Raw genomic sequence first — 17,232 nt, forward strand, 5'->3', positions numbered from 1 at the left:
GAGCTCCCGCAGGTGTGTGCCAACGCAGAGGGAGTGAGCTGCATCGGGCCTCGGAATTAATATTGTCATGAAGAAGTTAGAAAGTGATTAGTGTCAGCACGAGCGAGCGATATCACACAGTCCCCAGGCAGGGCTGCTCGACTCAGCTTCTCCCCACCTTGGCAGGATTACGGCAGGCTCCTCCCAGGGCGTTTGGGAACCAGCAGCTTCTCTCCCTGCCCCAGGGAGCTGGAGATGCTCCTGGGGAGCAGCCCAGCAGCGGGCTGCCAGCCACTGCCACACACACCGGACCACCTGAGCAGGGGACAGTGGTGCCCACCCCGGAGGGCGCAGGGCTCCCTGGCACCGCAGACACCCAGGCACGGCCCTGGTGGGACAGATGCTGTGCATGACCGATGCTGGGGGAGGCCCGGACCCCACGGGTGCTGCTGTGGGTCAGAGGATGCTCCTGGCAAGTCGGTCCCACAGCCGTGGCAGGGGCTGGCGGAGCGGGGTGAGAGCAGTGCTGCCCGGCCCTGCTGCCAGCGCAGGGCTGCCTGGTTCAGCTGGGCTGCTTTCCATCGTCCCTGCAGCGTCAAGTGAACCATCTCCTGAGCACAAGCTGCCTGGGAGATGCAGAGGGGAGGTGGGATGGCGAGGAGCAGGGAGCTTCAACGGCGGCTGTGCTGAGCCGCACCGGCCACCTGCGGCAGGTCAGCAGCAACGGCACGCACGCAGCCCTGCATCTGGCGTCACTTCAGGAGCAGGCGGATGGTCCGGTCACCAATCAGGAGCCTTTGGGGAGATAAAAGAGAGAAACTCAGGGTTAGGTTTTTTTGCCATTGCAAGCGTGCATCAGAAACCCAGCAACAGCCCAGTGCCAGCCTGAGCTTGGATTTGCCCCGCACAAAGACATGGATGGAGCAAACGTGGATTTGGAGACAGGTTGGATCTTTGCTGTCGCCCTGTCCTCCTGGGAAGGAGAAGGGAAAGGAGTCTCCAACCGTTGGCCATCTCTCTGGAAAAGCAGCTGCTTGCAGCCTTGACCCAGGGAGCAGAGAAGAGCCCGGGCAGGGCGCAGGGCAGACCCCGGGGAGGCAGCAGGGTGGGAAAGGGGGGGGTCAGCCTGCACGGCTCCGCTCTCCTTACCGCTGCGGGCACCACGTACCTCACCAGCACGCCGACAAGGAGGGCAGCGACCATGGGCCCTACCCAGTAAACCCAGTGATAGTCCCAGTAGTTCGCTACCAGAGCTGGCCCGAAGGCTCTGGCAGGATTCATGCAGGCTCCGGACACGCCACCTCTGAAAGAGGAACAAACCGGCTGCATCAGCCCTGCGGGACACGACACCGGGACCTGTCCCCCTCGCTGCTGGGACAGGGCGATGCACAGGGCTGGAGGCAGCAGCGTACCCCTCCCGGGGCTCCTTGCTGGGGGTCTGGCCCTGTTCTGGGGGGGTGGCAGGCTTGGACCACCCCGGCCCCCAGCCAGGCACTGCTGCTCGGTGCCCGGGGACTGTTTGCTTTTGCAGCCTAACGATGCCCAGACCCGAGCGGCTGCAGCGCGGGGACCAGCTCGACCCGACAGCCCACGGTGGCTGCTCACCGGTGGGCACCTGCCTTCCCTCACCAGCGTTTGCAAGATACCGGGAAAAATCCAGCGCAGGGTGGAAGCACGAGTGCCGAGTCTATTTTGGGGCTTACCAGGAGCTGGGCTTTTAAACAGGGGAAGCTCTGTGCCACACGTAGGTAGCGGAGCGGGGCAGGAGAGACGATAGCGTTTAGAGATTAAAGAAAACTGCAACGGATAAATATTTGCACACGAGGTTTGTGCAGCGTTTAAATAAGAGCTCTGAATCCCGCTAGAGGGGGCACTGCCTTAACTAAACAACCCATTAACATTCATAATTGTGCGCACTCGTTATCTGATCGCCGTGGCACAAGACCCAGGCTGCTCGCCCGGAACGCCTGCCTACGCCGAGGCCGCGCTTGGCAGCGTTTCCAGCAGCCGCGAGGACACGCGGCGAGGAACGGCTCCCGAAAAACCCTCTCCTGTTTGCTCAGGGCTTCCTACGACAAACACCGCCCGTGCGGCCCTTCGGTTTTATCAGCCCATAACAGGTACTTGTAAAAGCTGCTCTGGCTCAAGTGCCACACTCCGGGCTCGAGCCGACGGCCTCTCCTGCACCCAGCTGGCTCGCTCAGCTCTCCCCAAAAATATCAGGGGGCCAGTGGGCTCATTTGCCTGCCTGGTGTGCTCGGCTTTCCTCAGTTTCCCTGGCCAGCAGGTCCTGTGCTGTACTGCGCTGCAAGGGGGCACATCCCATCCCACTCCATCCCATCCCATCCCATCCCATCCCACTCCATCCCATCCCATCCCATCCCAGGCACCGGCACTCTCTCCTCCCCGGTGCAGGATGCAGCAGCAGCAGCGCCGGCCGGGGAGGGAGCAGGAGAGCCCTGATGCTGGGTGCTTGGAGCTGCCCCATGGGCTCTGCTCAGCCAGCACCGCAGGGAGCTCTGACCACCAGCTCCATCCCTGCAGCCCACGGTCCCATCCTGACCCCCCGCTCGAGGCACCCTGCCCAGTGGAGCGGATGGCACCGGCCGGCCGGTGGGAACGTGCACGGGGAGAGGACTCGGCGAGCTCACCCCGCCAGGATGTCGACCGTGACCGTCAAGCCGATGCAGAAAGGTGCCAGCGGGGTCTTGGTCTTCCCGTTGACGGCGCCCATGCAGACCGCGAGGACCAGGAAGGTGGTCATGACGATCTCGCCCACGAGGACGGAGGGGATCTGCTCATCAGCTGCGATGCTGCTGAAGGCTCCTCCGCTGGCATTCACGTACCGCTCGCTCGCCGCCACGGCCTGCACGGGGGGAGCCCGGTTTGTGCCGTCCACGCTCCATATTGTGGGCTTTAACGGGCATATGTGCTCACTGTCAGGACAGCGTGGGCGGGCGTAGCATCAGGTTAAAGAGGAGCTAATCTCATCACTTTCCTCCTGAAAGCCAGCCCTAAGCGCCTGGCAAATATAAACTCATTAGAGAAGGCTCTTAGCGTCTCCCGAGATAATGAGCCAGACACCGCTCTCCCGGCGGGATGAGCCTCACCCCGCTGCCGAGGGGTTTGCGGTGGCCAAACCGCACCGTGCCGCTGGGTGCGGGCTGGCCGGGTGCTGGGAATGGGCAGCACCAAACGTAAATTAACCTTAGAGCACAGTGCCGTAAAGTAGAAGCGCAGGCAGACACCGTGCGTGAGAATGGCTGGAGCCGCAGAGGTACCGTGCACCGTTCTGTGCCTAATCAGTGCACCGTAGCAAACCTCTGGAGAACAGCTGCCATCCAGGATTAATTAGCCGGGCCCCAGAGCGCCGTGCAGAGGCAGCACCCCCACATCTGCGCGGCACTGCCAGACCCAAGCCAGCAGCGGGGGGCGAGTTGCCCGAGTTCTGCAGTCAGATCGTCACAGACCTGGGAAGAGGAACCGGGCGCCCTGGCCCCAAGAACCAGACAAGCCCCACGGCCACGCGAGCCTCTGAGCCGTATCCCCTTGTGAGAAACCAGGGCTCTTAATGACATGCAGAACGGATGCACCGCGTCCCCCTCGCCCTCTCCATCCACACGCTGCTGCGGGAGACCCCAGGGCTGGGCAGCAGGTTGGGGATGGCCAGGCCGGCTCCGGCAGAGCAGGGGGTGTCCCTGCACCCCGCATTAGCCCTGGTTAAAGAGACTCCCCAGGTGTCCATACCTTTGCCAGGCTGGCTCCTATCGTCCCTCCACAGAGCTGGGAGAGCCAGTAAGGAATGAGCATCGTCATGTTCAGCCCGCCGACCAGCCACACGCCCAAGGACACGGCGGGGTTGAAGTGTCCTCCGCTGCAAAGGAGAGAGGAGCATCAGCGAGGGGTTCACCCCCAGGGTGGGGTGCCCTCCTGGGGGCTCGAGCCCTGCACTCGCCATGGACTGGAGCCACAAATGCTTTTTCAGTCCTTCCCGGGAGGTGTTATGCACTGCGGAAGAGCAAAATCCAGCCATGTCCTTTCTCTGCAGTTACTACTCCGAAGCAGCAGCATCTTCACGCTGGATACCCAACCCCTCCCACGGGGCTGGCAGGGGCAGGAGCTGCCCCGGTGCAGTTTGAGGGACAGGGTTTGGGACTGGGTCTCCGGATACCCCCAGGGGATTCCAGGAGGTGCGAGGAGAAGGGGTCTCTCCTGGCATTGCAGGGTGCTGCAGGCTGCAGAATGCACCAAAGCCCTGCCCGAGTCCCTGGTGCAGAGGGGGGTCACACCGCTGCCCCCACCCCCAGCGAGAGCTTTGCCTGTGGCAGCAGCACAGCCCGGCCACCAGCGCTGTCTGGAGCAGCTCCTCTGGGGGCAAAGACGGAGGGAAGAAAGTCATTCCCCGTTACATCCTTGTGACAACCACCCCTGCTGCTCAGGGGAAGCGGGGCGGGGGGGGGCACTGATGGAGCTGGTACCCAGCTTGGCAAGACACAAGTCCCCGGGACAGCAGGGAAGGGGATAAGCACTATCGGACAGGGCTGAGGCCACCTCCCAGCCATACCTGTGCTGCTGGACTCTGCTGGGATTTTCAGGGTTTATCTGCCTCTGCTCGAAGTGAACGCAGAGGCACACAGGTCTCCCTGCATCCCTGCCCGCTGCCCACCACGGCCCTGGCAAGGGCTGGCAGGAGCCGGCGCTCGCCTCCTTACGAGACCTAAATCATTTGTCTTGAAGACCACATGCAAGACAAACTCAGATACCTTCTAATTAAAGCAGATTACCATGAGACATGTGTTAATGAACAGGTTTCATAACCAATCAGCCCTAATAATTGCTGGTGAAGCCGATGAGTCAGAGTGTCTAGGAACTATAATCACATCTTATTCTTCAGCTGTAATTAAAGACCCATCATACGAGAGCAAGAAGTTGTGTTGTTTAGGCTAGCAAACATCTCGGCCAGACAGGGCTCTGGCTGCAAATACCCTCAGAACGGGTGGGAGCTGGGGGGGGCTAAAGGAGGGCCTGTCTGCAAATAAACCCTGGCCGGAGCACCCACCCACCCGTGGCATGGATGGCGAGCACTCATCCCGAGCCAGGCTCCTCTCCAGCCTCTCTGGACACAAATGTCTAAAACCTGACTTTTAGGCTAAAACATCTCCCTACGCAGGACCCTGAGCCAGCTCCTCCTTGCTTCAGAGCTAACGGGGGACCCCCAAGACGCCTCTGCAGCCCCTCATCACAAAGCCCCCCCACGCTGCTCCCCTCGCCCGTGGCTTCGCTGTGCCGAGGGCGTCCGGCTCGGCTCCGCCGGCACACGCACCCCTGATCACCGAGTCCTGACTGCACAAACCTCACCCTGGGGCGTTATCCCTCCTAATCAGGCGCTGATAAATTACCAGTTGGTTTGCTCTGGACTCCAGGGCTCGCACGTGAGCCCAGCTGAGCCACCCTCCCCGGTTGGGGAGGTCTGTGTCCCAGCCCGGTGTGTGGGGGGGACAGCCCGGAGCCACCCCATCCGTGGGCTGCGCGGAGCCGACCGAAGGGAAGGGAACAAGACTCCACAGGGAGTGTTTCAGCTTCTTCCTTCAGTGTAAATCTGTATCTTGGCGTCAAACAACACCTTTTTCAACGAGCAGGTTTGTCTAAATGTTGCTTTTGAGGAATTGAAACCATTTGTAAATGCAATCCAAATTTTTCACCTGAAAATACGCAGGGGAGTAGCATACTCGGGTCAAAATGTTTCGTTCTGACATCCTTTTAAAAGGAAACGTCTCAGCTTCCCAAAGGAATGCCTCTGTTTCAGCTTTGACTGTTTTTATCAAAAGGAGCTAAAAATAAAGCATTGCAATCAAAAGCCAAGCGAACTCCCCCAAGCCCAAGGCATTATGGACAACCACCACCTAAGCAGCCATGGCGTTAACCAAGAGGCTCGACGGCAGTGCAGCGTTGCTGCAGTCACCGATATTTGGGCAGGAAAGATCCCAAAGGCAGCGTGTGGGGAGACGCGAGCATCTCCTCCCATCCACGCGTGGAAACGGTGCGGGTGCTGCGGCAGGGACTGCAGTGAGGGGGTGCAGAGGGGGTGGTGGGGGGACACACGTGCAGCCCCGGGTGCCGGCCCCCCTTACCTGATGTCTCCCAGGATGGCAATGGTGAGCCCCAGGGCCAGCCCGTGTGCCAGGGCGGGCTGCAGCCTCCCCGTGCCCTCTGCATCCTCGATCACGGAGAGGCAGCCGATGAAGATGAAGAGCCCGCTGCCCAGCAGCTCGGCCACGCAGGGCTGGACGTAGCGCTCGTACCATTGAGGTCGCGAGGGCTTGGTCTGGATGTCGATGTCCATCGCCTCCTTCACTGGGCGGTGACCGCGCTCGGCAGCGGCCATGAGCGGGGCTGGAACGAAGCAGGCAGAGCCCTGGTGGGAGCCGGGCACGATCGAGGGGATGCTGCAGAGCGGAGGGCTGGGGAAACTGGAGATACAGGCTCAGGTCTCGGAGGGGTCTTGGTGCAGGGACGAGGACCCTCGAGGAGCACCCCGCTTGTCCCGCTGAAAGGCTGGCAGGCTCCCCTTGACCTGTATGAAGAGGTAGTGGATGGGAGGCTCTAAGAAATGGATTGGATTTGCATTGCTTAAAAAAAAAAAAGAAGGGGGCAATAAAAGCTGATAGGCCAGCCCCCAGGAATATAAAAGCTCTTTATCACTGCCGTTCCTTGGTTCAAGGCTTTGGGTTCTTTTTTTCTCTGTAGGCATTTTTTGTTGTTGTTGTTGTAGTCATTATTTTAATGATTTCTGCCAAGACTCAGAATCTGATTCCTTTCGTGTAGATACCCGGAGTGCCGGCACCTGTGTGAAGCCCAGCTGGCCTGCTTCACTGGGCAGCTTTTACCTGCTTGTGCTGCCAAGAGGCAGCACGTGCCAGAAGGACCACAACATCGCGTGTGCCGGGGCATGCACGGATCCAGCAGTGCCCTGGGAAATAGCTTACACAGCTCTGGGGAGGGAAAAAACCACTCCTTGTGAAAAATCACTCCTGGCCAAGAGCTCAGTTCTCTGTAATTAAGTCTAAGCCCAGGCATAACACAAGAGATGAGAGCCCTTCCTGGCATGGTGCGACCGAGAGCCCCGAAATGTGTGCAGAAACAGACACACGAGGTGCAAGGGGGAAGGCTGTGCCCCGGGAAAGGGTGTCCAGAGGCACCGTGCTGACATGGGGGGAGGAAAACTGAAGCCCTCGGAGCCAGCCCAGGACTCGGAGCAGTGTCCGGGGTTAGGTGTGGAGGGCAGACGCCTCCTTCAAAAACTGCCAGATGTTGGTACCCTTGGGCATGGCAAACACATGGGATTTAACTTGTGTTACGTGGGTAACGCTTAAGGGGCTTTAAAACCTTAATGACAGCATCGGCATGGAGAGACCTATCACCAGACCTCTTCCTACAGACCCTAGAGAGCAGGTAAAGTGACTGATTTCCCTCAAGTTACCAAAGGAGCCTGCCTGAACCACAGTCAAAGCCGGTTCCCCTATACCTCAGCCACGTCCTGCCCAGACCTCCAAAAGTGGGGGGTCTGTATCCCCCTTGCACTGCCCTCAAACAAAAGATCGCTGGCGAGGGTGCCAAGGGATCCACTGGCAGCTTTGAAAGTTGACGTTGATCAACCGTTTAAAACAAAACCTCCCCAAACACCCACCGCACCCCATAAGGGATCACCCACTGCCCAGAAAGCCAGACCCGAGCCCCGGCAGAAGCCGAGGAGCTGCAGCCGGCAGGCGAGCGGGGGGCACGGCCGGGAGGTTGCAGCCTGGCCGGGGACACTGGCCACCACCACTGCCCGTGCAGCGATGGACACGGCAGAAACCGCCCCGGCGACACGAGCGCGCGGGTCTCTGCATCGCGGCTTGCGTCGAGCAGCAGGAACGCGCCTGCCGCCTGCGCGGGGCTGCAACCCGCCCCGCAGGAGATGAGCGCTGCGGCGTTTCACCTCCTTGAGCAATCGCCCGCAATGTTTCATGTTTGTAATGGGTAATTAAGGATTGGGGTTTATAGGTATTTTTTTTTTCCCCTCTCGTAAGCAAGTGTAAAGAATGCCAGGGATGTTTTATGATGTTTTCACAAGACACTGGGAATGGGAAGGAAATTTCCACTTGCCTGTCCCAGGGAAGGCTGTTGCTGGCCACACGACAGACAACGGTCAGGCCAGAATTCCAAGGGAATCCCAGTTCAGGCACCTCAAAATGAGCCTCTGTCAACTCCTTTCCCCTCCCGGGAGCATGTTTCCTACAGACAAAAGGTCTTGGCATCAAGTTAGAGAAATCACTAAAATATGGAGAGTGAGAGCTGGGGTTGGCTGGTCTCTGGGGCTCCTCTTTGAACCCCCTGCACGGACCTGTGGAACAGGAAAATACCCAATTCCACCTCATCAGCTCGCAGAGCACAGTCACCTGGAGCCAGTTTCCAACAGGTCCATCAAATCCAGCCATCACCACATCTCACGGCACAACCAGATGAGGGTTTCATTGGGAGGGATTTCAACTGGGGCAAAAGGAACCCAGGTTTCAGGGTATTTATTATGAGATTAATGTAACACATATCCAGATTTCATCTGGTGCTTCTTCCCAGCAGCTCTCACAGCACTGTACAAGTGATGCTGGCATCACATCAGAGCGCCAAGAGGCGGCTGAGCTGCCCCCGATCGCCAGCAGCACCGGGCAAGAGCACCGGGCAGCATGGGCAAAGCCCCTGGAGCCAGCCCACGGCTCTGCCCCTCTTTGGCCAGGGCAGAGGCAGTGAAATTTTGCAACGCTGCTGCCGCCGCGTACACGGTGCAGGAACGCTGCCGATGGCGATGCCATCACGCCTGGACCGCGGCCATGCAGGCTGCTGCAGATGTCTCCCAGTGGAGCGATGGCTTTGGAGCACTGGAAGGTCACAGCCCAAAAGTGAAGATTAACTCCGCGTCCTTGGCTTTTAAACATTTACCATTATTGTTTGGGGAGCAGGGATGTTTGCCTGAGCCTTCTAGAGGAAATGCTCTGCATTCACGCAACAAAGGAATTAATTATTACTAAGCACAGGACTGAAACAACAGAACAGAAGTGCGATCTTGAGGGAAATTTTTTCCCCCATTGGTAGGAGCTCCAGCCAAGCGGCTGCGCACCAAGTGCCAGCCAGCACTGCCCGGGCATCCCGTGTCTGCCATGTGGGACTGACTGAAAAAAATCACTGGGGGAAACTGGCTGGGGAAATTTCAGCACTGTGCAAAACACTGACTGATTTGTTTTCAAAGACTAGGGAAAAGGAAGCATTTTTTTGCAGGGCCACGGCTGGCGTGCCGCTAACCGAACAGTTCAGTTGGCAGTTTCTTGCCTCTCTTTCTGGAGCCCAGGGAACACTGCTGTTCTCTAACCACTGCCTCGGTGTAAGGACAGTTACAAAGGAAAATAACGCTCCCCACATGTAATTCAAGTTAACCTCAAAAACAGGGACAAAACCAAAACAATAAAATAACGATATTTTCAGCACCTGTCAGCTGTGGTGCTTAAAGCACTTTCGAGCCCCTAAATCCTATCTGAACTTCCTGATGGACAAATGAGGCTGAGCAATCAGTTGGCTCATCACCAAATCATCACAGCACGCACAGCAAAGGGGCTGAACCAGACCTGGCAGCGTGGGAGGGCAGGCAGGCAAAATACAAACTAGCCACATAGGAATTATCTAAAGTTTTCAGCTGTGCCATGCTGAGAAGTGCCAGAAGATTGTACAAGACAAAGGGACGTAGGGTTGTTCAGCGTGGTCAGAAGTTGCACTACTGGCAAGATGAGCAAGGGCAAAGCAAGGAACTCTGGACTGAGAGGTCCACCGAGGCTCGAAGGGAACAGCATCGTCTCAGCACGCTCGGGGCTGCCTGGACTCTCCCACACAGTCAAAGGTTTACAGCAGCAATATACACGATCTCTATTTATAGAATTGGCAGAGGTGGTGTTGGATTTCTCTTGTGTTTACCCTGAACTGTGACTTTCCTGCACTTAGAACTCTTGAGCATAATACATTTTCCATAATACATACTAAGTGATTGCTACAGACCCAATTTAAGCTACATCTCAATCCAACATTACTCCTATGCCATTCTGAGAAGAGGCCGCTCCAGCACCTGCGTTTTGTTTAGAGACGCCGCTAATGTGCAAAGAAAACAACCCTGCTCTTAGCACCCTTTGCCCCTCATGGATAAGATTAAGTACTTGGCACTAAGGTTTACTCAGTAAGCTTGATAGAAACTACGCTCATGGGAAAAGGCGTGGGGATGAGAACAGATAAATCTGTTCATATTAGCAGACACTTATTTTTGTCCTTGTTTGTGCTTGCACCAATTTGTTAAATAAGTGACAACAGCAACTGTGTCAATTAGGACAGGAAATGGTGGTACAAAACAAGCAACAGCTTCGAAAAATCCTTTTTAGGAACCGTAGAGAATACTTCCCATGTCCATCCACCTGGACAGAAAAGTCAGAATACTCCTATTTTATTCAGCACCCCCCCAACGTTTCATTCTGTTCCTCCCAGCTTCATCGTGCAGATCTGCAACCTTTCTTTTCCTTTTCTCTATGAACCATCGCACCTAAAGTCAAACCACCCAAACTCAAAAAAGCACTGAAGCAGACACTTATGGACATGCTCAAGTGCCATTAACATTTAACAATGTTTAAGTGCAGGACTTGAGCCTATGTGGAGCCTCTGTTGCATCAGTGCCAGTACATTTCATAGGACAGACTTCTGACTGCATATCTATAAAAAAAAGCTATCAGCTAAGTACTTTGGTGCTGCACAGTGGTGTTGCTGCAAGGAAAGACCCCAGCATAGCCAGCATCCATGGTCAGCTCTTTTAAAAAGCAATAAAGAAGGCAAAGACAACTGATTTGACACTGCCTTATCTTTGCGGTATTTATCTTGGAGACTGATAGTCTTAATGATTACACAACAGTTACTGAATGAGAACTTGCAGAATTATTTGCAGCTCGTAGCAGTAACACAGGTTAGCTGACCTCTGCCCATTTATACATCCTATATTGCATAACAGTTTTACTTCAAATTGCTACCGTAATGCTCGAGTGCAGATGGAAATTTCCAAGGGTTCTTAATGCAGACTTACTGCTGCCTGTTGGAAAACAGGGACAGATTTGGGTCAGTTCTGCATACCCAGAGTAGAATGGTTTTTGAGAAAGGAAAATAACCAGTAGAATGAAGCCATACTTAGACCTTAATTCTGGTATTTAACATTAAAATCCACCAAGCTCTCAAAGAAGGGTTGGGTGCTCCTAGTCCCATGCAGCATACACACATGCACATCTTCCCTGCAACTACCTAACACTCGACTCCCCGTGACTATCCTTAAGGCCGACTACAACAGAACATTTCTGTCCTTGATAATCACATTTCCCTGTGCCCCAGCAGCACAGAGACCTGAAAAATCTTGTAAGCACAAAATGAGGAACTGGTAACTCTGCAGAGAAGCTTGAAATGCTATGAGCTAAGCTAACAACCATGTTTCATTCAGTCCCTAGAGCTGGATAATCCCTGTAAGGAACTAAATAATTACATTTTGTAGAGGGGGACTTCTTTTATCCATCTTTTAAGAGTGACTAGACAATGCTCAGGCATGGGTCACGTGGCTGGAAGACAGGCACAGTAAAGCGTAACCACCTAAACTGTGGCTGAAGCTTGGGCAAAGCGAGGATCAACATCCAGGACTCAGCATGGAGCAGATACTAGGATTTTCTTGTACCTGTCAGGAACAATTTGTGACAGTTGTCTCAAAGGGAGGCAAGGACCACGTGCTCCAACTCCCTCTGTTTGCCATGACAACTGGACTCAGCATCCTCATTGTGCAAATGCTTCACAACCACAGACACTGGAACAAGCAAAGAGGATTAACAGCATCATCTTGCTTCAAGAACAGCAAGCATGACCAGACACAATTCCTCTGTCTGCCCTTTCTCGCTACCCACGTTCCCTGGTAGAGCTCCTTCAGCGGCACCTTCATCCCCCCCACGCACCCCGGAGCTGCCAGGGCAGTCTCCTGTCAAAGCCCCACGCAGGACCACAGCCAGCCGGGCTGTCATCCTCACTGGAGGTCCCGTGTCACCCACGCTCTCCAAACACACGGCACACGGGAGGGACAGCCCGACTACCCACCCTGCAGTTGAAACAGAGCAGGAGGACGGGGGGAGATGCAAATTTTCAGGTGCTCCACAACCCATTAGCAACATAGCAAAGAACATCATCACAGGCTTCTCGCCATAGCAGACTCGCAGGACAACTCTTCCTATTGATGACATCAAATCTCCTGCTGTTACTCCATTTACAGACATAGAAACCATATTCAGTAGGGGAGAGGAAACTAGTTCAAGTACTTTTAAGTGATCTTCAACAGAATGACACAGGTGTGGCTATGACACGGAGACCAGAGCTAAATTCAGGGCTGGTAAGAGACAGCCCAGTGGCAAAGATGACAGCGTTGTGCCCTCGTCTAGGGGCAGGTACCAGCCAGGCCAGGCTCTCAGCCTCTTCAGCCAGCACCGAGAGTCCCACGCAGTGATCCGCTGCAGACACCAGCCGGCGAGCTCCTGCGGCAGGGCCAGGCAAAACCCTTCAAGCATCAGGGGAAGCCGCCAGCAGGGCAGGAGGTTGCAAAGGGAACGACTGAGCTCCTGCACCATAGTTGGCTGGTTGGGGCAATGCAACTCACTTTTGCCTTGCAGTTCACTCAAGCTTAAATGATTCAACCCCCGCCTTTAAACAAACCATTTGCAGGGATGAATTTTGTTGTACTGTCAGTACCAATAACCCAGGCAAAAGGCTGGGCTGAGAGCAGAAAAGAGGCAGAGATTCACCACACAGCTCAAGGGAGCCACTGCTAACAAGCAGAGTCACACAAACCACAGCAAGCAGCAGCAGAAGGCAAAGGCCATCTCTCCTGGCTAGAAAATGTTTCTCAGCCTTTTTCGGCTAGTGGCTTTCCAGCAAAGCAGCATTGTTTCAGCAGCACTAGGCACCCTCCAAACCCAAATACACCCTGAAGAGAGGTGAAAGATTTATTTATTTTAGTTAGCGTAACCATGAGAGCTAGACTGCCCACACCTGTCCTCCCGAGGTATCACAAATTCCTTTGATCCTGTTGTAACCCTGAAGCACAAGGTGACCTACTTTCTTCACCACTGTTGGCAACCGCGCTAGAAGAGACTCTCGACGAGTTCCTGCAGGAATGATTTCCCTTCTCCTAGCTGGATGCTGAACCGTTTAGCTGAACAGCTGCAAGATGGAAAGTCAGACTCATCTAGACGAAGAGCAAATAGGGCACCATCGTGCCTTTCATCCCACGGCACCAGCTCTACTCCTATGCCGCATTCTTCAGTACTTCCCTCAGATGAAAAAATTATACAGGAACTTAAAATAGAAATTGATGAGCAGAAATTCCACCAGTATCTGCCTGATGCTAGCAGAGACATCGTTTCCAAACACAGAGAGGATTAAACTGTGACAAAGACAAAAAAGACTGATAGAGCACAGGACTGTCTCCTGTAGTGAGCCACATTCAAAGCCCATTTATAGGAAAAACGCAACAGCTCAGTGGTTGCATCTTAGATGTCGACCAGTTCAAAGGGAAGAGATTTGTTTGTTCCAGAGCAGGTAAGACTTCAGCTTGGTTCCCACTTACAAAGATATGTTACAAGAGGCTCAAGGAATATGCTCTCAAAGGGGGTCTTGCCAAAATTAAATTGATGGTAGAGGTGGGGCTTTTATGCTATTACGCATCTGTTCATTTTATTCAAAAGAAATCAGCAGGGTAGTCTTGTTGCCACAAAGCAAGCATTAGTCACTGCACAAGAAGACTCCTGCAGTGCAGAGGGTGATACAGGGCTTTTGGTTTGGTGGTGGTTTTTTTTTTAATCCCCGATTCTTAATAACAGAGATATTAGCTGTCAGGTAACCTGTCAAACTTGGCTATCAGCAGATTTGTGACACTACACATTGTCTCGTTTCCCTCAACTTCATACTTAAGCATCTTTGACTCAGCTATTTTAGATTATTTGAATTAACATGCAAAAAGTAAGAGGTTTTTCAGGATAGACACCATCTCTCACCGGGTGCTTGTGCAGCACCCAACACAGGCAATGCTAATGCCAGCAAGTCAGATCAGAGCTGTTTGTGGACGGAGATCAAGGAGCAGAACATCAAAGAGCACTGCAGGCAGAATCAGATATCTTGTCAAAGCCGTACCGAGGAGTCTCCAATACCAAGAGGTTAGTCATCCATTAAAAAGTTCTTACTCCATAAACCGCAAGGAAGAAAATTGCATCCATATGAATACACAAGAAAGTAGGAACTAGCTTTTATACACACTAGAATGAGAATTTTGAGAGATCATCAGAGAGATTAAAGGACAGTTAGGTACGCAATGAGGCTGGAAGGGAAGCGAGATCCAACTCCTGGCAGCTGGAGAGCAATGGCACAGCAGTCATCAGCCCTCTCTGTTCCAACAGGCTCGCCTGCTAGCCATCCACAGGGATGCAGATTTAATGTGGCTCGTTTCCAAATGATGGAAACGCCTCTACAATAGGGTTAATGCCCACTGTGAGGACAGAGCAGGTATAAGTCTGCTCCCAAAAAACACTGTTCTGCTGATTAAAAAAAAACATAAAAATTCCATTATCTCAGTTCACCTGAAGCAAAAGGGATCTCAAATACAGCACCAGCTGGTAGAACAACAGGTCCTAGCTCAACCACATTCCCCAAGTGCTACAGTCCACTCTGAAGATGGAAGTAGTAAAACATTTACTGTTGTCCATCTCTGGTTCACCCTACTGTTTCTTCAAAATGGAAACAAACCAATAAAGTACCCAACCCCTAGTCATGCTTTCATAACATCACGTCTTTGATCTAGCAAATGAATTTGCAAGACAGCACACACCCCACAGGAGCAAAGCTCTCATGTGAGTCAGAGCATCTGTAGGTGGGAGGCCCTCGTATGCTATACGCTCATTAAAAGCAAGAAAAGCAACTTAATGGCCCACAGCACGATCCAAGATGCAGTACTGATGAAGTCCAAAAAAGTTTGAAGGTAGCAGCATCCAAATAAAAGACTTACCAGGATTTAGACTTGGGAAAACAGCCTTTGGGTAAAGGAAAAGGGCTGGGTCAGGGCAAAGGGACATGAAGGCGAGACAAGCACCTCAGAATCCCAACCTAAATATGCAGCTGTAATATAGCAGTTCTTTTAGAAAGTTATTTCATTTCTCCTCAAATGTACAACCACAAAGAAAACAAACAAACAAACCAAAACCCAACAACAACCCAGTCCAAACCAACTGTCAGTGGAGATCATGTGTTATAAAGCTATCACAACTTCAGATGGCTCAAGGCCTGGACTCACAAAGAAGTCAAGAAGATCTGAGCTAAGTATATTTTCAGAGTAACCATGCTTTAGATATTCAATTACCAAGCTTCTGGGCTGCATGAAACCATGTTAGCAGAACTGAGAAGTAAACTTTCACTAGACTGTGGCTCAGTCAGCAGAATGAGACCCATCTTTCCATCAAAACGTAGGTTGGTTTCATGGACAGCACAGCCATAATAAAAACCTGCTGTTCCAACTGCTAGTGACGAACAGCAAAAGAGGAGGAAAAAAAATGCTGCAAATATAGCAGAACTGACTGCGATTCTTGAGTTCTTTTACCTTTTCTCAAGCCCCTATCCCAGCCTAAATAGAGACCCTTGCCATTTTGTCAGAGTCACATTAAAGCCCTTTCAGCTGTCAGGCTCTGCCTCCTAAACAAAACCAGGATGGTACGGAGGGAGGATGACAAAGGTATCTCTCCATAAGGAACCTTTTCAGTACTTATGCTCTGAATAGGGATTGTAGATATGAATTTGCACTGGCATTTTCAAATGAAGTTTTATCTATATAATTTTGCCCTTGTGACCCTGATACTCTTGTCTTCTGGCGGTTATCAGTTGTCTTTACTCAAACCTAAGGTTCCAGATCTTTAGAGGCGAGTTTCTTGCACTGACTTTCTGAAGGGGCAGACACCAAGAAAGTAGTTGCATACTGGTATTCCTCTTTATGCCAGCTGAATATCTACTCTTTACACAGCTACACAGGTTAACTCAGGAGAAACTGTACACTGAAGATGGGCAAAGAGGCATGATGCTTTTATCTTCTTCCAGGTCTCTGGTATAAATGCTATATTTTAGCTAGGCAGTAAGTTTGGAGGACTCAGAGGACTAATTAAGACAGATTCATAGATCCTTATTGAATTTAGCTCCCTGGGTTCATGTGAGGTTAAGACAGAGCAATTGCACAGTGGGAATGAAAAATATTCAAAAACTCTTAAGTAATAACAGTGCGAAACCAGAAAGCAAAACCCAGAAGCTGCAGGCCATTAAATGCAGCAGGCTAACTGCCCCTGATTCCCAAGAAGCAGAAAGGTTCATCAGCAAGTCTACTTCCTAATCTAGACAGCAGGCAACTGCCATGGGAAACCACCCAGTGGCAAACCCTATAGTCCCTGGTTACAGCTGCTGTGCTCAGGAAGGAACTTTGATGGTAAGGTGAAAAAATGAGATGTGCCCTTCTGGTCTCCTGCATCTGCAGAGAGAAAGGGTCAACACTAATGCAGACACAGCTTGCACGTGTCTCTTAATAGACGAGGGGTACAGATAAGCCCAAACATCTAAAACGTGCAGGCATAAGCATACCATTGATATTGTTATCTAGGAAGCAAAGGTTATAAGCTCCTTTCATAATTGCACAGTCCATCCCTTCCCTTTGGGGGCAGAGAGTTTATGCGAACACTTTGCAAAGACCGAGCAGAACATTAACCAAATACTGTATTTCTGTGCCTTGTCATTTAAGAAATCGGCTTAACACAAACATAACAGCAGGTGGCCTGTAGCTACCAGTGACTAAAATCAGTGACAGAGAGGAGGGCAGTGAAGGGAAGGCCATTTCTTTTTACTACTTGTGTTCCTCTGAAATTATGACTGTCACTTCTAAGAACTATTTCCTTTTTCTGGTATCTCAATAATCTCCCTCCCTACATCTCCAGTGCAGGCCCATGTCAACTATTTCCAAAGTCAGGTATTCTTACACTACAGAAAGTCACATATGGTAAGAAAATGGTTGCTTATGCTTGCAACTGCTTTAAAAAAATACTCTTGGTGAGAGGGGAAAAATGCAGTCACTAAACCAGGTATAAATAG

The 17,232-nt window shown here is 52.5% G+C and overlaps 1 protein-coding gene across 1 annotated transcript; it reads right to left on the bottom strand.

Annotated features, from left to right (window-relative positions):
• Positions 1–731: 731 nt before the first annotated feature.
• On the bottom strand, positions 732–6,364 carry AQP8 (aquaporin 8). The gene is made up of 5 exons (XM_075058635.1): positions 6,111–6,364; positions 3,727–3,853; positions 2,631–2,845; positions 1,148–1,282; positions 732–774 (listed from the first exon to the last, which is right to left on the bottom strand). Exons 1-5 carry the CDS (start codon positions 6,362–6,364, stop codon positions 732–734), a joined length of 774 nt encoding a protein of 257 aa, XP_074914736.1.
• Positions 6,365–17,232: the final 10,868 nt, after the last annotated feature.

Source organism: Buteo buteo, chromosome 27 (assembly GCF_964188355.1).
Source record: "Buteo buteo chromosome 27, bButBut1.hap1.1, whole genome shotgun sequence".
NCBI lineage: Eukaryota > Metazoa > Chordata > Aves > Accipitriformes > Accipitridae > Buteo > Buteo buteo.

Bases quoted from the DNA above. Each gene is read 5' to 3' on its own strand.
- AQP8 (XM_075058635.1), bottom strand. From the start codon at position 6,364: ATGGCCGCTGCCGAGCGCGGTCACCGCCCAGTGAAGGAGGCGATGGAC. The intron at 3,854-6,110 runs GTAAGGGGGGCC...TCTCCTTTGCAG, and splicing joins GCCATCCTGGGAGACATCAG to CGGAGGACACTTCAACCCCG. The intron at 2,846-3,726 runs GTATGGACACCT...CCCCCCGTGCAG, and splicing joins TAGGAGCCAGCCTGGCAAAG to GCCGTGGCGGCGAGCGAGCG.